General features: G+C 40.5%; 1 protein-coding gene across 2 annotated transcripts in view; it reads left to right on the top strand.

Moving 5' to 3' along the window:
- Positions 1–27,074, top strand: part of npr1b (natriuretic peptide receptor 1b) — a 67,706-nt gene that overhangs the window by 25,161 nt on the left and 15,471 nt on the right. For both annotated transcript variants that reach the window (XM_042106938.1, XM_042106937.1), the window contains exons 5-16: positions 1,710–1,823; positions 5,086–5,224; positions 18,377–18,471; positions 20,786–20,921; positions 22,635–22,719; positions 23,050–23,170; positions 23,307–23,381; positions 23,484–23,561; positions 23,888–23,992; positions 24,632–24,703; positions 25,825–25,984; positions 26,313–26,468. In XM_042106938.1, coding sequence (XP_041962872.1) covers positions 1,710–1,823; positions 5,086–5,224; positions 18,377–18,471; positions 20,786–20,921; positions 22,635–22,719; positions 23,050–23,170; positions 23,307–23,381; positions 23,484–23,561; positions 23,888–23,992; positions 24,632–24,703; positions 25,825–25,984; positions 26,313–26,468 — 1,336 coding nt within the window. The remainder of the gene's footprint in view (positions 1–1,709; positions 1,824–5,085; positions 5,225–18,376; positions 18,472–20,785; positions 20,922–22,634; positions 22,720–23,049; positions 23,171–23,306; positions 23,382–23,483; positions 23,562–23,887; positions 23,993–24,631; positions 24,704–25,824; positions 25,985–26,312; positions 26,469–27,074) is intronic.

Genomic DNA, 27,074 nt, shown 5'->3' with positions numbered 1-27,074 from the left:
TTTATACTTTCTTTTATATTTTGTTTATTCTTTTAATTGTTATTATGGCCTTGTGATATGCACAAGTTCATAGGAATAAACCACAGAACACCCTACCTGGTAGATGTGGGAAAGCTGTGCCTGGAAAATGTCTGTGCATGGAAAAATCTCTGGAAAATGCAAAGACACATCTGTATTCATGAGTGTTTCCATAGCTAGGTGGACCCCAAGATCTACTAGGGCAGGGTCAGCAGTTGTGTGTGTGTGTGTGTGTGTGTGTGTGTGTGTGTGTGTGCATGCATGTGTGCGTGCATGCATGTGTGCGTGCGTGCGAGCGTGCGTGCAGGGAGACAAGCAGTGGAACAACATACTGGTATATGTTTTCTGTGTGTGTTTATTTTTAGGAAGGGGGACTGACAAAAGGCTATTGAGCAAACATTTAGAACGTGTTTAGGTGCATATTGGAAAGAATATAAATAGTTTTAAAATGCATATGCACCATTTAATGCGAAATAGCTGCAGTATAATCTATCAAGGTGTGCACTATCTTCTGAGAACTTGAACATATATTTATCTACTTTGACTGCTAAGTGCCATGTGTTTTATATTGTCACGTGTCTATTACGTTGTTTGATTGATTCTGAAGCTAAGAGGTGGAAAAGTGTCATGAAAAAGTTAGTAATTATTTATCTTGATCTTTTGTGAAGGGAGGTGCTTAAAGGTGCAGTCAGAGATTTTACGCAATTTCAATCCCAGGACATTTTTTGTCACATTCAGCAATCATCTCCTCACGACCGCTAGTCTCTGTAGGTAGCCCAGGCTCCGAAAACTGGAAACAAAATAGGGTCAGCCTGTCCCCTTAATAAAAATGAAACTTTGCGTGGAGTTTCTCTGGGAATACTGAAGGTAGGGGTAAGCTACCTCTCTGGCGTGTTTCGTTTGGTCCTTGGTTCAAGGATAATGTACGTTGTTTTGGGCAAAAGTGTCTGCTAATAATTTTAAATATAAACATAAACACAAACAAACGTGACTTCCTGCTAAATCGCTGACTGCACCTTTAAATATATTTGAACGCAAAGGAAAGTGAGAAAGATGGACTGTTTCAATAATGGAGGGATATAAATCAGTACCTTACTAATGATAGAGCACAGGAAGACATGTGTGCTGTGGGGGGGGGGGCATACCTCTGAATGATGTATGCACCTGACATCCCTACCCACCACTTACATAATGTAAGGCTGTCCTTGAGGACCTCAGAATGTCAAGAGTCCTATTCATTGTAATGAAACTGTCCAAATAATGCATGTTTTTTTCTCTCAAAGAAACAGGGTAGGTTGTTTTATGCCTATGCGCATATGCCTACCGGTAGTTATGATATCGTCTTCAGATTTATTTTCATGGTATTTGGTCAGCCGAAGGACAGATGAACACACTTGTCATTGCAATTAGCAGCTTAGGCTATGCACAATGCAGTTCTGTAGTCTGTACAAAACTAGACTCAAGTTAGCATGCTACTAGCAATCCTTTTGTTAGTGCTTTTATTTGGCTGTGTGTTGTTGGTGTTTGTAAGAATTACCATATCTTTTCAGTTTGTTTGCTACTTTTTGACTAAAACTCCTTACTACTGAATTAACTAATGTTTCATCAGAGGTGATGGCTTGAATTAATAGAGTGTCAGCAAGATAATTCTTAATCCAAGAATCTGCCTCCTTTTCTTGTTAACCTCACAGAGCGTGAAGATCCTGAGCTACACGGAGCCCCAGAACCCAGAATACAAAGACTTTGTGATGAACTTGAAAACAGATGCCAAGAGGATGTTCAATTTCACCGTGGAGGATTCACTGGTAAGAGGACACTCTTGTAAAGCAGAGGGGAAAATGGGATGAGTTATCATGAGATATGAAAAAGGAACGAGTGTCAAAGATGGGAAGTGATAGATACTACAGCAGAGGGTTTGCTATCTTGACTGTGACACTGAGGAAACAAACTGGACATAGCATGAACATTTAAGCACCTTTTTTCCAGACCCAGGTTGATATTTTCTTGAAAGCTGTAGTAGTTATGCACCCTGGAAATCCAGAGATCTCGCGAAAGCACAATTTGAATTTGCTCAGCGAGTCACTCTGGCAATCAGTAATGATGTTCATCACCCATGCCCTTGGATCCGAGCTGCACCAATCACATCGGTGTATCTGATATAGGTGGGCCAGAGGCAAGCTAAACAAATGATGACAGTGATACAATGTCGAAGTCCGGAACCAGTCAGTAAGCATTAGTCGCAGTGTTATCCAATTGCGTGCAGTGATATTTTCAAATACTGTACATGCTTGGTGCAGCCCCTCAAGTTGGTGTTTTAAATCCCCGACGTTGTCTTCCAGGCAGCGCTGCATGGAAGGTACTAGGGTTAGGGTTAAGGTTAGGGTTAGGTGCCTTGAAGTCGACGGTCTTTCTAGATTTGCGTCTGGATTTCCAGACTAGTAGTTATGTACAATAAATGGAACTCTGGATTGTTGGCTGGATTGTTTCCTTCTCTCAAAAAGCTGGACTCAGTAACTGAGACAGGCTTCATATGTTCTTTCAAACACAAAGAATGAAGTAACTCACTGTCTATTTTTTTTTCTGTACTTTTTATCTAGCAAGCACAAAGAAGAAAATGGAATCAGTTACTCACTTTAATGTTCATTTTAATGTTTGCTGTTTTGTGACTACATAGGACATACATCTGCAGATTCACATGCAGAAAAACAAACCAAATATACTTCTGTTGTCTGTGTGTATGTACCTTTTGAGTGATTGTTCTGTATGGAGTACTGTAATTAATCTGTGCTACATTATTCATCTACCACTGAATTCACTCTGCTGCAAACTTGCAGATGACTGAGTCATTGATGGTAGGCTAATGTACATCTCTGAAAAATCTCCAGAGCAAGGACTTGAGTGGGTATGTTGTCTTTGTCACATGGTGCTTTGTCCTCACAAGGCATCTGTGGTCTTCCTCCTCGCCTGTCATAGGCTTTTACTCTCTTTACCAGAAATGTGTTTGAGTGGTTATTTGTTTGGGCAGACATGAAGGTGGCCAAAAGTTCTTTGAGGAAAGACAAGAGGCAGGCAAGGACAGGGTACCCTGATGTGGGCATCCAGAGGTCCAAAGTCCATCTGTGATTCAGCACTCAGTGAGCAATTAGGGAGTGGATGAGGAAGAGGTCTGGTAAGAGAGAGTCATGTTAAAAGGAGGAGATGGGAATGGTGCGGCATGAGCTCTGTGGTATATTTCATGAAATGAGGGTCAAAGAAACTCCATTTTCAACCAATCAATCAATCCAAGGCAGCTAGTGGGGGTCAGGGTAGTGCAGCTCTAAACCTGGAAGTCTCTGTCCTTTCCTTTTCTGAGAAATGTTGTGTCTCAATAGCTGGTTTCTACGACGGAGTATTAGGGCCACACATGAAGAAAAAAATATATTTTTGCCATGGCAAGATTAAACTCGACATGTTGACTTTAAAGTCGACATTTCGAGAATAAAGTTGAAATGCCATGTCGACTTTAATCTCGACTTTCGTCAGCATGTTAGCATCATATCTGACCCTTCGGGTGATTCAGATATGATGCTAACATGCTGACGTTATGTGGTCATATGTGTGAACGACACCGATGCACATGAACAGAATCCCTGCATGGTTTAACATGCACATTAACAGAATTTCTTCATGTTCTTTGCTTCGTTCAGACACAAGCTCATTTACATGATGTCCGTTGGAAATACTAGGGGAGTAGGCTAGTGTAAGAGCCGTCTAATATAAGTTCAGAATTCCAAATAGCCGGTTATGTTGTTTAGATATACGGTCCAACTGCTTGACATCCATTGAACATGCAGACTTACACCTAGCTAGGTCTGAAAGCAGCTTATGACATGATGCCTCCATGAAATTCAAATTTTCCTCAGTGAAGTTGGCAGCTACCCGTTTGAATGCAGTTTAATAACCTAGATTATTCGTTATACTGGTATTTGTGATACCATTTGTGTATTTAATTATTTGCTGGTGTTTGCCTTACCAGTCATACTGTGCATTATTTGTCAATGTCTATCTAATATACATTTTACTTGTTTATTAGCTGTAAGAAAATGTGGAGACTTTCTCCACCACAAGATTGATAAATAAATAATTTGTTGTTGGTTTAGTAAATGCTGACCAGATGTATTGAAATGATTATACAATATTATTTCGGCCTCATTATTCTTGGCCTCTTTACATACTTATTTTGGCAAGTGACTACCCTTAGCTAATCACCACACCTACCATGATCTAATGAAATCCCATTGGATTTCTTTGAACTTTGAATTAATATTTCATATTTGAATTAACCCTTTTAACATTTCCACACATCGAGTACAGTACACCAAAGTGCACAATATTTTGTTTTTGGAGATACTTGGATTCTACAGTAGGCCTATGAGTTTGCACAAGAGTAGGGAAGTGATCTCGTTCTGTCTTTTTCTCTGATCATCTCTCAATTCTCCAACCCTCTCAATTCAAATTGAAAGGAAGAGTTGTTATTAAAGATGGTTTAATGAAACTTTAAACTCGCTTGATTAAAATGGCATCTTGTGCTGTAATGAAAGTAGTTTCTGAGTGGATGAAGCAGAAACAAAATGGGCACAATGAAGATGAAATGGGTTTAAAACTTCTAGAAAAAAAGCATGCAAGATAGTAGAAGGACAAGCCCTAATGAGTTCTCCAGTAGAATTCGGGAAATATAAAAATACAAAAATCGTCTGTTTTTTTCACCTCCTCGAACCCAGAATTTTCATTGATATCATGAGATGATTAGGGCCTGATGTGAATTACTCCTTGCCTACATTACTCTCCTTTGTGTGCCTGACTGTCACCTTTCTTACATCCTCTGTTTCTCTCTAGAGCATATAAAGTGCCTCATCTCATTTCTGTTCCAAACTCCTACTCTCCAAGAAGTTTTTGGAGAAATATCTGTGATCAATAATTGAATCAATAATGAGATCACACCAAGGTCTCCTGACCTATCAAGAGAACTAAAGCTTTCCTATGGTCAATACGTGTACTGTAAATGTGACATTTATCTCTGTCCTACAGATGAATATCATCTCTGGAGGATTCTATGATGGTCTGATGCTGTACGCTCATGCTCTTAATGAGTCCATGGCGGGAGGAGAGGGCATGATGCCTGTGGCTGAGAATATCACCAAGAGGATGTGGAACCGCACTTTCCACGGTGAGTTTGGTCATTGAGATTTCTTTTCTGTTGTGATTCTGTGGCCCTTTTTGGTGTGGTTTGGTGTGGTCTGGTTGGCCATTTTGGTTTTAAGCCAACTGACTTTCAGTGAGCTCTGTTTTTCTGTATTGAATGATACTGTCCTGTTGTGAATTGTGGATGCTGATTGGAACCAGAAGGGAAAATATCCAGGCTTAGTGGATAGAAATCTAATTTTGTTCAAATCATGTTTCAAACCTGTCAAACCTCCTTTCACTTTTTTCCACTGCTCAAACACAGATATCATTTAAGACTTTCAAATGTACAGAATTTGTCGAGCTTCTTCCCCATGTGTTGAAGGAACCTCCTGTGTCGACACTCACTCCCCTGTGTCTGATATTTCATTCCTATCTGAGGTAGATAACAGAGTGATTAAAGAAATCTCTTTCTCTCTCAGTGTTATTTTATCTTGGAACTATTGATTTGATTTTCTCATCAAAGTCAAAGTGTCCCTGTGTGGACGGATGAATTATTGAGTGTTGCTGGATAAGATTGAGCTGCAGAGTGGTTTTGCAGTCTCACTTGCGGCTTGTGGCCTTGAGACGGAGCGAAGGGACCAGGGTTGGCAGGTGAAACCTAAAAACCATCCAAGCAACAACTTGGATGTAGCATAGGACAGGGACAGCCTATCAGACGAGACTGTTTAAAAAAAAACACATGTTAAGATGATTTACTTTTGAATCGAAACTAAACAGTCTTTCTTGTGAGTCTGAAGAGGTTTATGGGGGGGGGGGGGGGGGGGGGGCGTATGGAGTATTTGGTGAGACTAAACCTGGATATTGATTAAGTAAGATATGGATGAAAATGGTAGGTTACATTCAGAGAATAAACTGCCCATTATAATTATACATACTGATTTTGTAGTATGTTCTTTATTTCCATTGTTATTTCTATCCAACAACTCCAATCAAACATACAACAAAATGGGAAGATAAAATGTTAATGTGGCTTGGTGGTGGTGATTCATTATGCTTTGATTTCAGACATCATGCTCTCACAAAGTCAGAGCCACTAAGAGACTGAATTAAGAGACTCTTCCATAACACCTCCAGTCTAGATCTTGATGTGTGTGGGAGCTGAACTCACACACATAGAGCAGAGAGGATAGACATGCAGGGATCAATAATGAGATGTGACATTATGGAAAGATTTGCTCTTAAACCTGATATGCTTGTTTAAGGTCTTATATGTTGGTTCATTTATCTGTACAAATTGGTTGGATATAGATGGTCATTATAGACTCATTACGGTAAAGTCTATAGGCTATGGTAGTGATGAGGACGAGACCGCCTATGCCGAGTCCGAGACAAGACCGAGTCTTTGAAGGGTCGAGACCGAGTCCGTTGGTTTTTAAATACAGCCGAGTCCGAGTCAAGACCGAGTCTTTGAGGAAGCAAGTCCGAGTCGAGACCGAGTCCTTTAGGAGTCGAGACCGAGTCGAGAACAAGACCATAAAAACATGTTAGTTTTCATATGATTTAATATCACCCCAATTAATAATCAACAGTTAGGCCCAGGCTTGGAATTTCACCATTTTAGGGGCAAGGCCACTTAGCCTTCAGTTGGGCATATTTGGTGGGGGGCACAAAGGCCACATGTCAGGGCACCAAGGCCAAAGTTAACTATACAGTAGTAGGCTATAAAAATAATCAAAGTTGTATTTAGCCTATTCACAGCAGTAGACCTTAATCACTGTATGAAACATTACAAAAACATGAAACATGACATATTACATAGAACTGTAAATCATCTGATCATCTAATATTTAGATGTCTAGGCTATATTTAATATTTATATTTATTTTATATTTGACCTGTTATGGAATCATGTATTGAACAATTTAAGCACAGCTCAGCTTTAAGAAACTGATGCAACCTAGATGCATGCTTAGCATTTTTTGATCATTAAGACTCCTTTCACAAACTCTTACTCAGCTGTATATCCTCTGATTTTAATATTTACCTATATCTAGGCAATATTTGTAACATTTATTTTGTATTTGGCCTGTTATGAAATCATGAAGAACGATTTAAACACATTTTGAAACCTAAAGACCAAAGTTGGAGACATGAATGTAGACTTGCTGCAGATTACATTTTTAATTTAACCGGAATACTCTGGAACGGCTTACTGTACAGGGGACTGCTTTACACCTTTGTGTTCGGTAAGGTCTGCTGTTTATTCTGATATATGGTTTGTCATGTGTTGAACGAAGGGTTCGTGAAGTATTCCACCGAGATGAATGGGTAGGGAGATGGGTGTAGCACCTTATGTAGACGTTATGATTAAATGTAATTATATTATTTACTTTTCTCGCGAACCGTTCACCACAGCAATTAGCGGCTAACATTGTTTAAAAGCTGAGAAAAAGTTCTTTCATGTGATGTGATACATGTGCCTGTGTGATGAGTAGACTTAGCGATAGCGAGTATTTCAACTGAGAAGAATGGGTGAATTCTTTGGACGCACTTTCTGTCTTGCCATGCGCTGTCATTTTCTCCACTGTGTAAGACTGAATTAGTTTGCGCTGTGATGCTAAGATTATTTTGACAGGCTATAGGCTAAATAAAAATCGCTATTAAACGGACGCAAAGCAGAATATTGAAAGAAGGGGGCACCAAGACCAACAAGGGGCAAAGACGTGGCCGCAGTGAAATTTCATTTTGATTTTTTTTTTTTATATATGAAAATGTGTTGGTCTCGAGGACTCGGTCTGAAAGACCGGACTCGAGTACTACATCACTCGGCTATGGAAACTGTCAGCTGCTGGTGGGAAAGAGCTTGGGAGTTAATGACATTTCCTAAAAAGAAATCTTTAACTTGAGTGGATATTTGTGTAATTTGCGTAGTAAAATGCCATGCATTTTGAAAGACTCTAACTCTACACTGTGTAAAAAGAAGTATTTGATGTAATGCCACACACTTAAAACAAATGTGTTGTCCGCATCTGGACACAGAAATGTGTTTAAACAACGCAAGTTGTGTTGTTTTCTATGCATGTTGTGTTTGTCAACACATATTGTGTAACAAATTAAAAAAAAAGTTAACAACACAAATTGTATTAAGGAAAGAATAATTTCTAACATAACATTATTAGGAAAGAACCAATGTCACATTATCCATGTTTAACTCTGAGTACCTCTCTGCTGGGTGAGTAGCTATTACTAGCCAATTTACTCAAACCAAAAACGTAGGTACAGGGATCCATCTTATCTTTTGTCTCATGTAATTGGTCTCTTCACTTATAATCAAAGCACAGACCATGGTTCCACTACAAATGGCTGATTGTATGGGTCTATTGTGGCACATTTTGTCCTAGAGTGTCCCACATAGCAATAATTTTACTTAATGATACTGTGGTGGAGGATGTAGTCTACCACAACGCACAAAAGGTCCAGGTGGCTCTGAGGCAGACAATATCACACTGAGATGATTAAAGAAGCCAACTTCCCAGACTCTGGATGAGTGCAATCTATGTGTGTTGTGATAATGAACTTTTGCCAAGGAGGAGAGATTTTCAGAACTTTCAAGAGGCCATATTTGTGATTAGGATAATTATTTGAAATTATTACACGACTCTTCAGAGTGCTGCAGAAAGTTTCATTCACATGAATGGGCCTTCCCAACGTTCGGAGGTCTGTTAAATCTATATCATTACCGCTGCAAAGTATATAGTGTGATAAACAAGTGGTTCTTGTGTGAGTCAGAGTTCTCTGGACCTTTTATGCGTTGTGCTACATCCTCCGCCACAATCTGTGCTTTAACACAAGTCAAGGAACACAACCTGCTAGTTTTTCCTCTTATCAGGCTGATAACTAGCCTAGAAATCTAGACGCCCCCTAGCGGCGGCAAATTAATTTGCTCAGCCTGTACGTCTAGTAGCAAACCATAGGGATTTCTATTGGCTGACGCCGTGGACGTCATCCAATCACAGCGCTCTATTTTGTTGGAAATGCATGGATTCCAGTTGCTGCTACTGGAAGAAACTGGAATCCATGCATTTCCACTGAATTATTTTTGGAATCTGATCCCTTATCATACCTGTTAATTCTTACTCGTTGCTCGACTTATCGTGACTAAATTCAAGATGGCTGCAAACGCTAAACTTCGTGAAGATACTGTCTGTATAAATCGTCTTGTAAGTAAACTACCAGTGCTTTTTCAAAGTTCTCAATGTCTCGTTTTAAATGTCAGGGCCCTCGGAAGTCTACCAATGAAGTGTGGAGATACATTGAGCCTCGTAAATGGGTGTAAAACAGTGATTTATTTGCATGGCTAGCCCGATGCCGAAGCACCACTATTGAAAAAGCTGTTGGTAGCATCGGCTAACTAGCGCCAGATTTTGGAGTGCAGGGGACAAGCCGAGATGGGCTATGAGACATACGTTCACACTCGGTATCATGTTTCAATACACTTTAGGTCAATATCACACCGGAATTCTCCTTTAAGGCGGGCTTAACAGGATGACGACAGTCCTGCGACGGTGAACAACAAGGAAGGTGGCTATGGCGAACGAAGAGCGGTTGTTTGAATCGGCGTTGGCGTCATCCTGCTCTTTGTTCTGATTGGTTGTAGCGCTGACCTATTGCATGCCTAGTTAGTTTGAAAGACAATTCTCTGCCTGCCCCTTGGATTAAGCGAGGTGAATGGGTCGATTCCAGACTATACATTTCAATGATATAGGATGGCCCGCCAGGCTAGCTGATAACAAATTCTGACTCTTCTTCAACTCTGTGAATGTATTCTGCACATACTGTATATTAATTTGTGCTTAATGCACAGCAATTTACAACTGTTCAAACAACCCTTCTGTAATGTGGACCCCTTTCCCATTGCTTCGTTAAAGACATCCTACGGGACATGTTATTGCATGTCTTTTATTGATGGTGAAGGACCACTTGTTTATCAAACACTAAGATAGGGGACAAGAAATAAATCCTCCTGTAATGGCAAAGATTTGTGGCCAGCTGTTAGTCCTTTAATGCAGCGGTCCCCAACCACCGGGCCGTGGTCCGGTACCGGGCCGCGGGACATTCCTAACCGGGCCGTAGCCTACGACATGAGTTTTAAAAAAATGCATGCAAACTAAATTAAATTTAATTCGCAATAATGTCACGTTTTTACATGGCATAGGCCTATATGCAGTTGTTTGATTGCACGCATGTTTGCATTTTGCAAGGTCTATTTTCTTACGTCTGTCTGCTTGATTTGTGGGGACGACGAGTGGACCGGGGTGTATTTGATATGTTCCAAACAGTAGTGGGGGTTTTGGGAGAGACTGAGGCAGGGCCCTTTCTCTCGCAGCTTGTTCGCGATCACCTTGTTGCGCTTTTAAATGAGTTTGAGCGTTACTTCCCATCCTCCAAAGATCCACGGCAAACCAATGAGTGGGTCCGCAACCCATTTGTCAATATCCCGAATAGTCATAACTTGTCAGCGCAGGAGGAAGAGCAGTTGATCGAAACTGCAAATGACGGTGGTCTTAAGAGTGTGTATAAGGAAACCTCTCTGGCAGGTTTTTGGATCAAAACCAAAGCAGAATATCCCGAGATATTCTGCTCCGAGATCCGTAAAAGCGCTGAAAACGTTGCTACCATTTCCCACCACGTGTGTATGCGAGGCCGGGTTTTCGGCAATGACTGCAACTAAGACCAAATTGCGCAATCGACTGGACATTTCAAACACACTGAGGGTGTCACTATCTTCCATCACCCCCAGATGGAACCTTCTTGTTGCAGGGAAACAAGCACAGGGCTCCCACTGATTATATTCGTAATGCACGTTTAGTTCCCATGTTTTTTGTTCCCATATTTTTTAAGCATGTTCACACTAGATGTAGCTTCAAGTTGTTCAATATTCATAGTTCATATTGTTCAATTTTCACTTCTTCAAGTTCACGTTTTTCACATGTTTAAGAGATCGCTACCTTCACAGTTCATACATAACTGGAGCTAGTTCTTTTCAAGTAATGCATGCACAACACATATGGAACATGGAACCCCCCCGCCGGTCCGTGAAAAAAAATAGGAAACAAACCGGTCCATGGTACATAAAAGGTTGGGGACCCCTGCTTTAATGTATGCACTCTGTATGCACTTTTTCTCTGTCTTTCTCCCTCTCCTTCCCTCCCTCATTCTATGGTGTTTATATTACAAACAGCGCATGTTTGCAACATCTCTTTGAACAACTCCCAAGTGTTTGTTTTGCTCTCCATACTTGTCTCTCTTGTCTCTTTGCTCATATATTTCAACCACCTGCTCCCTGTTCCTCTTAGCTGGGTCCCTTACAACCTACCAACACGGTCAGAGATTCGCCACCCACTATCAAATAGCTGTTGTCTCCGTTATAAGAATGCCAGACTGGACCAATCACAAGAGTGTAATGAATGCAATCACTTCATTAGAACGAAGGGGGGGGGGATGAGAGGCTTCCAAGCATTTTAATGCATTTTATTTTTGGAAAGTGTTTTGTGAGTGACCCAGCACTTCACTGTCACATTGACCATTCAGACCATTCACCACTCTGCAGAATTTGGTCACCATAGCCGCACCAAATAACATGCTATTGTGTGATTTGTCTCTACGTTGTCTGTCATGGCCTGTTTCCCTCCCCACCTGTTACCTTCCTTGCCAACTCCTTTGTGCTCTGTATCTCAATATTTTGTTTTTCTTCTTCAGAGATATTTCCCTCACATACTTCTTTTAGTATCTTTCTCCTTCCCCCTCTTGGTACAAGCTGCACCTGAAGCCCTCAAATAACCAGTGTACAGCCAGACCCTGTGAGGTCTTGTCAGAGTTGGCCTGAAGGACATTATTATTAAGCCAGACCTTCCAAAGCCTATCAGGCTCACCCAGACCTGTCACAGCTGGAAAATGCTCTTGTCAGCCGTCCCTCCGCTTCCTCCAGCAGCCCGGCCTCCTCTCATTTTCCCTATCTCCCTCAGTCCATCTGGCTCATCCTCCCTAATCCCCTTCCTCTCCTCGTCATTGTCAGCCATCACTCTACGGCAGCTCCGATCTCTACCTGTATCTCTCCATGCCATTGGCCAGAGTGCATTGAACTCACGGCTGTATCTTGGCATGTGGTGACAGAGAAGGGATGCTGATCCTGATGTATTCTCACCAGAAACCACAGGCTCTCCTCTCAGCCTCCCGCTTCAGCATGGCCAAAGCTTGGTTTGGCATGACAACCGTTCTCTGGCTTTTCCAGAGCCTAGCGCCTTGGTTACATAAAAATGCTGAACTGAATCCATGCAGTGAGATGCACTTTCATGTACATCTACTATAGGTACTATGGTAGCTGCATTTCTCCACACTGACACATCATTGGAAATACAAATCGGCTAATATTCATTTATTCTATCTGAACCTTATTTGTGTATGAAATTGACTGAAGGTATGTTACAATCATATATCCCTTCATCATTTTTTCATCAATCCCATCCTTACTCGGATCAAACAGGTCTCTTCCTATCCCTCTATACACACCTTCCTAGCACAGTTATATGTGTTATATTTTCTGGTCTATTTATAGCTAGTACATTGTGAACTGAAAATACCCGTAATAGCAGGTCCGAATTATCAGTTGAGTGCAAAAAGGATCTGACTGATGTCTTAAAAATCTACAGTATACTAGGCTATAATGTGGGCTAAATAATAACAAACATCCTTACTGCTTGGATCAAAGATCACCGACTTACCTTCTTAGTTTGATATTGCCTACTCAGACACATATGAATGACACAGACACAATGATACAGATTGTTTTACAGATTTTCTTCTCTGTACAGTATGTGATGCAGGGCTTACATTTCACTGCGGGATTGCGGGTATTGCGCATAATTTGTTCAAGTCCCGCAACTCTAGCCATCATAATGCGAGAAATTCCCGCATACACTTTTACAGCCTGTCTGATGACGTTAATATAGCCTAATCATTAAGTGGCGTGAATGCGGTGCTATTGACCGGACTAATCAACTACCGAGTTGAATTGAACATAGCCTCATGCAGACGCACACACACACGGAGAGAGAGAGAGAACCACTTTGCGCTTACGCAAATAGGCTACGCTACCATGGCAAACTTTTACATCTGGAAAGAGCTCCTTGGTAACTATCCTGCTAGCTCAGGTCACGTCAACACTTGATCCCAGAAAGATTGTCTTCGACATGTCAACATTTATTGTATCTAATGACATAGAAAACATAATGATTTGCATACACATACCGCACTATGCACAACTTTTATTCACTAGCGACTACAGCCTAAAACCGTCAGGTTGAAGGGGGGCTATTTTCTTAAAGTGACAGGCACTCAATTACACCTACTCATCACCAATGTGCACTCAATTGGACCTACACACCACATTAAAGATATGCCTAAGTGTTATAGGTTAAACGTCAATATGAGGCATTCAAATGACTAAATATGCTAGTAGTAATTACTAGTAAAATGCTATACTTTAAAAAATGCATTATTAAATAAATACACTCTATATGAATTCAAAAATATATGATAGAAACATATCACATAAGCTATCATTTTCAGTGTGTGTTTGTGTGTGTGGAGAGAGTCAAGCAGAATCTAGGATGTCCACTGTTGTGAATGATCCCACTACAGTATATATTACTGATGACGTCAGGGTGGTGGGGGCCCCAAAATCAAACACTTTTTTTTAAAAAGTATCGAAGTATTGAAATCGCAATTCTTGACTTGGTATCAGAATCGACCCCCTCCCCCCCCAAATTGTGTAAATCCCCCCTACATGAATAACCTAAGGGGGGAATTCCCCCCCATTTTGAAAAATGAATTTTAAGCCCTGTGATGTATAATGGCACAAAAGTGACACGTCGGAGGGCTTTGTAAAACTCGGTATCAGTGTGTCAGTATTGTTGCTTTACTGTGTGAAGGAGCTTTGTCTGAGGATTTTGTCCCTGGTGTTTCTTATTATTAAGGAGCAGTGTAGTGTCAATCTATTGACCAAGAATGGCAAGTGTAGGTTAACATCCCTACGTGTTTTATAGAATGTTGAAAATATATTAACTTTTTCTCCTTAATCCGCTCCTAGCACGGTTGTTCCTGCCTCCCTCGTCCTTCCTTTGCTCATAGCTTTATCTGATTGATGTTATTGCCATCATATACAGGTTTCCATACTTTGAGGATATGGAGCTTGGCTGCCGTTTGCATTCATATGACAGTACTCTGCCTCTGACTGTAAGACTGTACTCTGCAATTAGGCTGCTCTAGTGCACAGTGTGCTACAAATTAGGTTTTTGCCAGTCGTGCCTCTTTTGAATTGCAATATGTGACCCTCACTTCATGGGCATGACCTTGTCCACTTGACTCAGCTTTTCAGCCTCATTTCTCATTGTTGTCTTCACTCCTGCTCTGTACCTTTCATTGGCAGGCATTTTGAAATAGAATGTATGGTGTGGCCTTTTTGTTAATACATTATTAAGCACTACGTAGAGTGAATTTAGATTGTAGCCCATGAAAAGTTTTACTAATTTTCATCATTTTTTATGTTTCAAAGTGTTTTTGTCAGTAGAGCAGCCTAGAATAGTGTTCAGTAGTTTAAAGACAGTGTCACAAAGTTCACATACAGATGAAGCTTGTAACTCAGTATCACATAATTATCAGTAACACATCATTTTCAAAATAATGAGTATGAAATGAAGTCAGAACGGCCATCTGAGGAAGAGTGCATGGAAGAAGTGAGGGGGAAATAAAGAGAGAAAAAGAGGGTCAGTGGTAGGTCTGACACGAGAACCAAGTTGGGAGACGGTGGGTTAGATGAGATCACGTTGCAACATGTTTCCCTTGGGTTCTGTTCCATTAACGAATGAGCTGCCTCTCTGGTGTGGGTTTGAAGGGCTTTGTGAGCATGTTAAATTCAACTTGTCAGCCTCACTCCTGGAGTTACTCAGCATATTTTCTTTTACTTTAATAGGAGCCATCTAACCCCCTCTCCCTGCTGGGTGTTATATCAATATTTACATATAAATTACTTTTTGCAAATGCATGCATGATGTTTCTTGGTGATAAAAATGTATTCCTGTCAATTTGCACAGAGGCCATAAGTTAGGAGAGTAATAACAGCTGGATTCAGATGTGGTGATGTGATCGCTGAAGACTTACAAGGCTCTCTTTTTGCATTACCAATCTCAGTGTAAAGACTCGAATGAGTCAGAGTTGTGATTAAAATCAGACTAAACAAAGGGCTGCAGATGCCTAGATAATGACTGCATGACGCAGATGGCACTAACCTTGACCCGTCTCCAGCCCCCACTCAATGTCTTTTCACAACACCAGTTCCCCAACCAACGCTCTTTTGCATCCATTTTATAGGATTTCTAGGTTTCTAGGAAGAGCCCCCCTCTTCCTAGAAACCCAGGTAATTCATTAATTTGCAGAGCCATTGCTGTGCCAAGTCTTTCAAGTTGCTCTACAATAGTCTGTTCTCTGCCCCCAATAGTCCAAGAGCATTAGCTCAAAATTGAGTCAAACCCGGAACAAATTAGTAACAAGCTGAATTTTTCAGGATATGTTCAGAATACCTTTAGGAATAACATACTAAAAGTCCCCGTGAATCCCCCTTGTGCTTTCTGAGATATTCAAGATGGCGTCCAAAATTGCCGCTATTTGGAGATTTTTCCATATCTCAGGCTTAAAACATAATACAAATGCAATAAAAATGTTAAAATATATGTTTTCTCATACAAGGAATCCAAATTCACCATTGACATACTGCTAAAATTAAAGTTAACCAAGATTACAAGGTCATTAATGTGACAATAACACAAAATTCACATAAGGAGCATTGGTAACACCAGTAAATATCTGATGGTGTTACATGATATAACTGGATGTGACACTGTATCTGCTCTGTATCGCCATGGGAAGCGTAAGGCATTCAATATGGTGCATAAGAAGAAAGAGTATGATCTACTTGACACATTCATCAATGCTGCAAGTACTCATCAGCAAGTACAACAAGCAGGTGAAAGCTTCCTCCTGAAGCTGTATGGAGCTTCCAGTTGTGAATCACTGGATCAGTTCCGATACACTGCTTACAATAAGGCAATCAGCAGAACTTCACTTTCCTCATCCCTCCAGTTGGCAACTTTGCGTCCAACAAGTGCTGTAGCCAATTCATTCAGAACATATCTCATTGTTCAGGAATGGATGGTAAGGCCATTGCAGCCAACAGATTGGGGATGGAAAATGGAGGATATCTTGACTCCAGTTGAAACTGACCGCCCCATTGCTCCAGACACTCTGCTCAACATGATCTCTTGTGGCTGCAGAGCAGATGGCTGTGGAGTGTCATGTGGCTGCAGGAAGATGGGGGTACACTGCTCTGCCTTGTGTACAAAGTGCAGTGGTCAAACATGCAACAATGCAGCACCAATGCCATCTTTACTAGATGATGAGGGAGAAACTGAAGAATCAACATCAATTTCTGATGATGAGGATGATGACTGAAGTGATTTATTATTATGAAATGTCTCCATTCAAGAAACTAATGATGAAATTGACTCACTTACCCTTAAAAAACATATATTTTGACCTTTTAATTGCATTTGTATCAGGTTTTAAGCCTGAGATATAGATAAATCTCCAAATGGTGGCCATTTTGGACACCATCTTGAATATCTCAGCGAGCACAAGGGGGATTCACGGGGACTTTTAGTATGTCATTCCTAAAGGTATTCTGAACATATCCTGAAAAATTCAGCTTGTTACTAATTTGTTCCGGGTGTAACCCTGTTACTACTGGACTACAAACAGTTAATCCGTTTTTAGCCACACCAACCTTGTCTGTTGAGACCAAGGGACCTGTCACACTGACCCTCTCCCACCCATCTCACCCCCTATCTTGTGCACGGGATTTGACATTTCCCTTGGCGCTAATAGCTTAGCTTTTCATGCGGGACTAAATGTCAGAAGTCATTTCCTCAATACATTGTGATTTGTGTCTCACCTACTTGTCACATGATTTCCTGTGGCCTATTATACCTGGGTGGAATGATGAGAGGCCTGGTCATATCTGGACAGGAAATTAAAATCATGGCCAGATTGCTTCTGCAATTAAGTGAAAGACTACAATCACTGAAAGAGTGAATAGAACCCTTGCAATGGCTGTTAGTCTTGGGATGTTTTTTCAGGTATTTTAGTAGTTTCATTCAAATAACACAATAGACATGTTTTACTATTTTTACTCAACAGGGGGGTAAATTACATTGGGACTATCAAGTCTTTTCTTTTTTCAAGTCAGGCTTGATTACATTTGTTCAACTGAAGCATAGTGGGAAATTTTAGGTAAAACTGGCTTCTTTGCTGATCCTGATTTGTACGTGTACATTTTACAAAAGCACTTATTTGTGTGGGTAATGTCTAAGGACCAGATGGAATTGCTATGGAGCAACTGTCATAACTGAAATGTTTTGGAGAGTGGATTGTGACTCACACTGTGACATTTGATGCCCTGAGATAACCTGTTGCCCGTATACTATGATCTATATACTTTACCTATATTAAAGCTAACAATGGGATATAAGTAAAGTATTCTCTCAATTTTTTTTCATGATACAAAAATGATGCTCAAAATCCTGTAATAGCTTCAACTGATTTGACAGTCATGTTCTCTCTGAACCCCAACACTATATTGTTAAGGAATCCACCTCTGCATTTTTGCCATGCTTTTTTGGCAGTAGCTGAAGTACTTCGGCGGCAGCAGCCACAATACTCGCTGCAGCAGTATTTGACAAAAGCAGATCTAGTCCACCAAGACCAAATTCACCAGAATGTCATTTGCATAAATGAATTCTATCAACACATCCTGAGAGTTTTCTAGCTGAAAATGCTCTATTTCTTGTGGTTCACAGTGATCCAGCATTCAGTAAAGGTCGAACAGTAAATACTCTGTGTGGCTCTTGTAAATGGCAGGAAACCATCAAAACAATCACTCTCACCTGCCTAGGGTTAGGATTGCTTTTGCTGTTGTTGTTGTGATACTGAAGTCTAAATGGGGGTTGGTTTGTATCCACTTGTATCCTGCTGATGTGTCTTTCCCTCCCTCTCATCTGAGCAAACCATCTCGTCTCACCAACAGGAGTGACAGGATTAGTGCAGATTGATGAGAACGGTGACCGTGAGACTGACTTCGCCCTCTGGGACATGACGGACACCAACTCGAGTGTCTTCCAGGTATTGAAGTGTCTTCCCACATATTGTCTCATGGGTTACGTGACTCACATGGATTTGATGCCAGTCAGACACACGTTTACAAACACATGTTAACAAACACATGTACAAACATGTGTGCACTGTGCAGCTAAACACAAACAGGAAAAACACACTCTTACATCAAACATGTACTCTGATGCTTTATCTTTGTGCTCACAAAACCACAAAGACATAACAAAACACACTTAACAGAACTTTATCATCTTTAATCCTCTTACATTTAGGGAAAAACACAGATGTATTCAACAAAAGCATAATTTTGTAATCTTGCACACTGAGCCTGAGATTTCTATAATAGCACATTTCTATATTAGCATTTGGCTTTATATAAGAATATGGCAATGAATATATGTTCTCACCAACAGCCTCACTGATATCTTATCAGTTTTGCATACATATTGTATATATGAATACATCTATATATATATTGAGGGGTGTGTATTTGGCATATGACTTGAGCTGTGAGAGAACTTACATTGTCCCTTGGTAAATAGAAAACACACACTGAAAAAATAAATTGCTGGATTTACTTGATTTTATCAAAGTTGAAAACATGTGCCATGCTGATGTTTTGTGCATGTTCAATACCTAATGCAATCATGGTGGGAACAAAGCATGGTTTATCTCAAAGCAAAACATAGATACAACTCAGCTCCAAATTCTACTGGAATCTAAACATAGCCCTCTTTAGGAATATCCATGTGAAAACTTTATGTTCTTAGTACTGTATTTTCCGGACTATAAGTCACACCGGAGTATAAGTCGCACCAGTCAAAAACCATATATATAAATATGTTGCACCTGAGTCGCAGGACCAGCCAAACTATGAAAAAAAGTGCAACTTATAGTCCGGAAAATACGGTATGTGTTGTGATTATGACTTTATATATAGACAATTAGGGAACACAATGACCGAAGACTGGCCCTTAACCCCCTAAAAGCATGCAATATGGCAACAGTGGCAAAGCAAAACTCCCATATTCCAGGAAGAAACCTTGAGCAGAACCTGACTTAATAGGGGGAGCCCATCTGTTTTAGTGTTCTTGCAAAAGCTCATGGGAACAATGAAATGGCATCCTATGTGTTTATTTGCCTTACTGGTTCAGTACTCAGGTGCTTCATATTGATCTGACATGATTCTGTTGGATAAATTCATTGCTGTGGCAAAATATGTCAGTTCAACATAATAAGATTGTGTTTGAAAGAGAAACATGAGTTTGTTTAAGTCCATGTTTTGTGGTTAAGTAAGTGTGACCTCTTTTGCTTTTTCCCCCAATATATATGCTTACCTTACTTGATTCAATGAGAAAAAGTGGATTGCTCAATTTAAATGACTATTTGAACACAATAAGGATGTGTTTAATTCAAGACTGTTTGATGTAATTGTAATATGGTTTGATAAATTGGACAGCCCTGAATTTTCCTTTTTTACAGTGCAGTCAGAGCAGGATATATGTTTGGTATACCTGCATGCGTGCGTGCGTGTGTTTTTGTGTGTGTGTGTTTTCGTTGTTTGGCGCGCTGCTGACATACACTGATACATTTCTGTGGACATGCTTGTCCAGCACAGACATCACAGCAGAATCAATACGTCCATCTACATACCTGTCTCCTGTGTGCCTTGAGTCTGGCTGCCAGTAATCAATGCTGTGTGCAGGGCGGCCGGTGCATCAGCTCCGAGACACTTGATCAGCAATTTGGAGAGTGCTGCTGGGAGGGTAATGAGAGGCCATTTATGTCAGCTCCTGAGTAGCACCAAGTGTGGTTTACAAATTTGCTTTCTACCGCATCTGGGCAAAGGTCGAGCCCCTAGTGTGTCCTCTGATTTGTTATTTGTTGGAGGCTCTTCAATTCAATGATTAGCAGCCCGTTTCGTCTGTTGTTACAGATTTTTTCCTCCTTAAATTAAAGGTGTTTTACTCCCCCCATATCTGACGTGAAATGTTTTGCACTTTTTGCAAGTTCACACAGTTTTATCTCTCTGAGTTTTCGCCAATTATTCCTCCAAAAGCATCACATCACAATTTTTTCTCACACGTTGTGTCAATGTGAATGGGTGAGAAAATTGAAGACATTTCAGTGGAATTTCACAGTAAAGTCGTGCTGCTGTATAAAGAAATATGTGCAGCATTTACTCGCTTACCCTGTTATTTGACATTACAGTATTTTCAGTCCCCTTCTCCCCCTCACCTTAACTGCGTCTTCTATGATTCTCTCTCCTTTCTCTTTTCCCATTCTCTTTCTAATACATAACATTTTGTTGGTTTATCTGTAGATTGTGATGGTGTACAATGGCACTCAGAAGCAGATGTCCCCTGTGCCAGGGATGGTCATCCAGTGGCCAGGGGGCTCCATCCCACCTGACGTGCCGGAATGTGGCTTTAAGAATGACAGTCCAGTCTGTCTTGACAGTATGTATGCCTGATATCCACTGACTGATATGCATTCTTCCATTTGTTAATTTACCTAGAGTATTGTAATGTCTGGCTTGACAATACTGTGAATTGCTTAACAACTTTAACCTCGTTTTCTGTGCCCTTCCATCCTTGAGGAGCTGTAGAACTATCACCTCACTTTTAACTTTCTTTTCTCTTTATTGTAAATGGTAAATGTACAGCATTTAAATGGCTTTTCTACTTATGCGACTCATGGAAGACACCAACCTGCACATCCGGAGCAGTGCTCTTCTTATAGATCACTGCAATAAGGTCGCTGGGCAACTCCTGTACCTCCTGAGCCACAGCTATTATATCAATCAATTATTTATAGAGCGCCTTTTGTGCAAATTTGCAATACAAAGTGCTGAAATACGAAGAAATACTAGCGGCCAGTAGGGCACATTAGAGAAATTATCATAAAAGCACATAGCCACTTAAAGCCTATTATCCCCTATGTTTTTCAGTTTTCACCTCTGGAGTGATTATACCAGCTGAGTAGTCTTGTATTGTAAAAGCATGTCTGATTGTCTGTATTGGGGGGCTAAAACTAACCAACCATCATTAGTGTAATTAGGGCTCTATTTCTGGTCCTGGTGAAAACATGTGATGCAGCATTTTGTATGGGCTGTAACTTATTGAAAACGTTCTTAGGTAGACCAGAAAATGCATGAACCATTTTCTGGATGGGAAAGGAAAGGCTGCACTTTCACAATACAAGCACATTTCTAAAAACGTTGGAACGCAATGTAAAATGTAAATCTAAATCCGCAAATCTTGTAAACCCTTATTTTATTGTGAAAAAGACATTGACAACATATCACATTTTGAAACTGACAATTTTGACTATATCATGAAAAATGTATATATGCTCATTTTAATTTGATTACAGCACCATGCTGTAAATAAAATCAGAATGCAATGATTGATTAATCATGTGAACCCTATATTTCATTGAAAATAGTGCAAAGACAACATATCAATTGTTGAAACAGAGATTGTATTGTTGTTTTTTGTTGAAAATATTTGTTCCTTTTGAATTTCACATAAGCAACACTGTAGATAAGATCTGCAAATATAGAAACGATCCCACAACCTTTTTTCTCAGTCCCTGAAGGATATTCAGAGCTACCGTAATTTCCCAACTATTAGCCGCGGTTTATACATTGATTTTGCAAAATTTCTTTAGCTATGAGGTTAATACACGGGGGAAGTTAATATGGTATTAATATGGTTTTGTTTTTTTAACTTGCATAAAACACTGTTCTGCGGCTTATACACAATCCGGTTAATACACAGGAAATTACTGTATATTCAGGAGGGCATATTTCCGAGAGTACAGCTGGTCCATTGCTATTTAACCTGGTTTCTGTTCAAATATGCAGTTAAGATAATTGATGATAAAAGACTTACTGCATAATGAGCAAACATTCAAAAGTGCCATGTTCAATTGTTCCTGGGCATTTATTTTAGGTATTTGGGACAGGTAATTCAGTGAAAGATCAAGTTCTGTGTCTCTTTAACTGGTTGACGAAGACTTGCTGGTTCTTGTGTAATATATTTGGTATTTGGTAGACGCTTTTTCAGGTGTGTGAGGTTCTTAGTTTTTTGTGTGCATTCCTTAAGTGTTGAAAATTACAATTGAAACGCATGAGTATTGAGTTCCTCCTTGTCCTCCTGGTCTCTCAGGAACCATCACAATGCAGCAGATGGTCACCATTGTGGTATTTTTTGTCATCATCATTATCCTCACGGTCACAGTGTTTGTGTACAGGTGAGTGTGGGCTGCATATGATTACATTCACTCATACTCAGTTCATAACCCTTCAGTATTATATGTAGAAATGAGCCTCTTATTCTCCATCAATTTTGTCACATGAATATTAATTTTTCTATTTCTGTCATGCACATTCATACACTTTTTCGTGTGCAAAAACTCACAAATGCACACACATGCACCACCCCCCCCCCCCCAAACACACACACACTCAAACACACACACACACACACACACACACACACACACACACACACACACACACACACACTCAAAAACATACATACACACACAAACACACACACATACTTAATCGCCTCTGCACAGGAAGCTGAAGCTGGAGAATGAGCTGGTGGCCCAGCTCTGGAGGATCTCCTGGGAGGACATTCAGATGAGTAACCTGGAGAAAGTGTTGCGCAGCGCAGGCAGCAAGCTCACCCTCTCCCTGGTGAGCCGTCCACTACCCCCCACCAGTACTCCGACAGATGCCTGAAATGTCAAATACGTGCTGATATATTGGTATTTATAAATACTCATGACCTATGGTGCACTGGGGAAAATAAATATTTTCTTGTGCAATCTAGAGAGGCTCCAACTATGGCTCTCTGCTTACGGGAGATGGCAACTTCCAGGTGTTTGCCAAGACTGGCTACTTTAAGGTAGGTTTGATAAGGTGTATTTGACAGTAAAGGAGTAAGGGATCTAGTATCTGGAGTGGGAAGTCAGAGGAACGCTGACAGTGTGCTTTGTGTTTTTCCCAGGGTAACATCGTCGCAATCAAATACATCGACAGGAAACGCATTGAGCTGACAAGAAAAGTGCTCTTTGAGCTGAAACATGTGAGTGCTTCTAAAATAGATGTATGTGCGTGTGTATGCGTGGTGTGTGTGAGTTTTGTGCCATGTATTTGCATAAGTCCTTGTACAACCCGATTTCCGAAAAAGTTGGGACGCTTTGCATAATGTGAATAAAATAAGAATGTTATGATTTACAAATCATGGCAACTCTATATTTAATTGAGAATAGTTCAAAGACAACAGCAGCTATTCTTTTTTTATTCACATTTTACAAAGGGTCCCAACTTTTTCAGAATTCTGGTTGTATACATGTATAAGTGTTATTTGTCCCTGTTCCTGTGTCATTCATCTCTCCCTTTGAACTCCAGATGCGAGATGTCCAGAATGAGCATCTGACACGCTTCATCGGTGCTTGCATCGATTCTCCCAACATCTGCATCATCACTGAGTACTGCCCACGTGGCAGCCTGCAGGTAATATTCACATTCACCACAGACGAGTCCCAGAAAGTTCAACACACCTTGCCACTTCACATTGGGTTCTGATTTGTACGATGCACAACAAGGCAGGTAATAGGCTGTCGGCACATGAAGGACAGCTAACTTAATTACTGGGCAAAAGAATTTTGCTAATTTAATAACATGTGCATGAGCCTACATGCAAACACAGGTGGGATAGCACCACGCTCAGGGGTGTCAATACACTATACACAGTAGTTGTTGGTATCTGTTGATTGACAGTAAGATTGACAGTTGCTTGCTTTTGAACGTGTTTCACTTTGTTGGTGTATTGCATATTCACTTGATTCGCATGATGTTATATAAAACCTGTCATCATGGTAGAAAAAAAAATGAATTTTGAACAAAAACCTTGCTAAAGCTTCTTATCAATTTAACATGGACCACGTGGGTTGAATATGATGTGATTTGCATATCAGTGGAAAACAGCATGCAGTGAAGGAAGTAGGATCTGTACTAAATAATAGGCATGCATGCAATGGAAGATGTTGACAGGATTGTGCGTATGTGCGTATGTGTGTGTGTGTGTGTGTGTGTGTGTGTGTGTGTGTGTGTGTGTGTGTGTGTTTGTGTGTTTGTCTGTATCCTCTTTAGGACATTATGGAGAATGAAAGCATCACACTGGATTGGATGTTCAAATATTCTCTCATCAGTGATATTGTTAAGGTACTGTTTTTTATGGCATAGTAAAGTAAACTCTCGACACAGGAAAAACACAGTAAATTAAAACATCTCTCCACCCTCTCTCTCCTTTTCCATCGGCCTTTTTCATCTCTCTCCCTCTGTCTCTCTCTCTCTCTCTCATTACCCGTTACTCATTATATGTACAGTGCTCTCATGAATTATGTATGTAAGCATCACCATTCTTAGTTTCATCCTTGTTTTGATTTTTCTTCCTCTTAGTGAGGATGAGGATGTAATATTCTGCCTCTCCTCTCCTCCTTCCTTGCATCAACACCACCAACCCCAGTATCAAGGGTTGGACTTCACTGTTCAGCAATCCTCAACCCAAGCCTGTCTGTGTGAAGCTATGAGTTTATTTTGACTTTGGGACTTGTGGCTGAGAAAACATTTCAGATGAGACAAAGTGGTTGCTCGCGTAAATGTGAGAGGGGAGAGCATCCAAATACCAACCTGCATGCACGAAGCCTTAATGGATATGAAAGGATGTGAGAATGATAAACTCCCTGTCTTCTGAAAAATATTGCATGCTAGAAAGCATGCAAGAAGAACAACAATAATAGGAGGCTATTATATACTAATCGTGATTTGATATATCATGGTGTGCTATGCTAAATGTTACCCTATCTGCTTGCATCATTACCAAATTACCGGTATATAAGATCAACTATATACCTCTGAGATAAAGGTGGGAGGGATGCTTGGTATGGACATGACAGGTGGAATGAAGTTTCACTGAGTTCAATAGTAAATGACGTACATTGCTAATGAATCCCTCCAAGTTTGTGGTGTGTGTATCTTTACTTCATACATCCACATTTTCTAAATTTCTCCTTTTGTCCTGTCTGTACATCACAATAATTTGTTTGCCATAGTGAGCATGGTTATTATGAGTGGAATACATGGAGATGCTGCTCTCTCGCTCTCTCTCTCTCTCTCTCTCTCTCTCTCTCTCTCTCTATCTCTATCTATCTATATTTACCTACCTCTCTTTCTCTCTGTATGTGTGTGTGTGTATGTGTGAGTGTATGTGTGAATAGCCTTTTACATTGCCTGGTGTGCCTGGTGCTCATATCTAACAAGGTCTTTCTGAATCACTTCTGCAGGGTATGGCTTTCCTGCATAATAGTGTGATCGTCTCCCATGGCAACCTCAAGTCCTCCAACTGTGTGGTGGATAATCGCTTTGTGCTTAAGATCACCGACTACGGCCTCTCCAGCTTCCGAACCGATTCTGATATCAAGGATGCCCATTCCTACTATGCACGTCAGTCTCGATTTTCCTCTATCAGCCAGTGATTAAAAGCTTCTCTCTAGATGGTTCTGGAAAAAGAAACAGGGTTTTCACATCCTAAATCCTCCCAATCAGAATGTACACTGTTCTGCTCTAATGCTTTTTTAGTGAATACTGTAGTTCTGCCACTTCAACTCCATCTGTGGAGAAATTCTCTAAATCTTTGATTTGCTTGTCGGCTCATCTACTCCATAGCACTTGTTGATTAACTATTTCATCTCCAACAGAATGCTAACTACAGCTAACTACAGACACTTCTATGTAAACTTAAATGTTTGCCTTCTCCTTTCCACTCAAACAGGAAGGCTGTGGACGGCTCCAGAACTGTTGAGGATGGAATGCCCTCCACCGGCAGGCACCCAGAAAGGCGACGTCTACAGCTTCGGCATCATCCTGCAGGAAGTGGCGCTGCGCTGTGGAGTTTTTTACCTGGACGAGGACTCCCTAAGTCCGAAAGGTCAGTGGTCACATGCGAAAACAAGCCAGGAAGTGCTAAAATATTAATAATACACTGTATCAGTATGCATCTTGACAGACCAAACCAGAGGGGCATATCACAAGCACAAGATGCAACACAAAAACCACACACACACACACACACACAATCACACAAACTCCGAGGAAATGTCAGAAGGATCAAATCATTTTAGATGAATGCAAGAAAATACAATAATTTCCATGTAAGTATGAGGTAGTGCAGCTTTGACACTGAGGCAGATGGCAGGTTACTTACAGTTAGGGTCACAGCTCTGCACTCTGGTCTTTAACTCCAAATCCAAATTCATTGTACTGATAGCTTATTGTAGATTTAACAATGCCGCTTTAAAAAGGCCATGGCCTGATATCATCACACACCAGACTCTCAGGTCAAGGTAGGCTTCACAATTAAAGGTAAACTATGCAGTATTGGCAATTTCCTTACTGTTTTCTTGGTTTTTGCTTCTTTTTCGCTGGCTCTGTCATGACGAATGTCTGAGAAACACCATTGTTTTTTTGTTTTTTTTTTGGTTTCAAGAGGAACACAGACAGCGCCTGTCACGACTGATCAATTCGGTGTCGTGCT

Source organism: Alosa sapidissima, chromosome 10 (assembly GCF_018492685.1).
Source record: "Alosa sapidissima isolate fAloSap1 chromosome 10, fAloSap1.pri, whole genome shotgun sequence".
Taxonomy (NCBI): domain Eukaryota; kingdom Metazoa; phylum Chordata; class Actinopteri; order Clupeiformes; family Clupeidae; genus Alosa; species Alosa sapidissima.
This window is presented reverse-complemented; position numbering and strand designations above follow the sequence as displayed.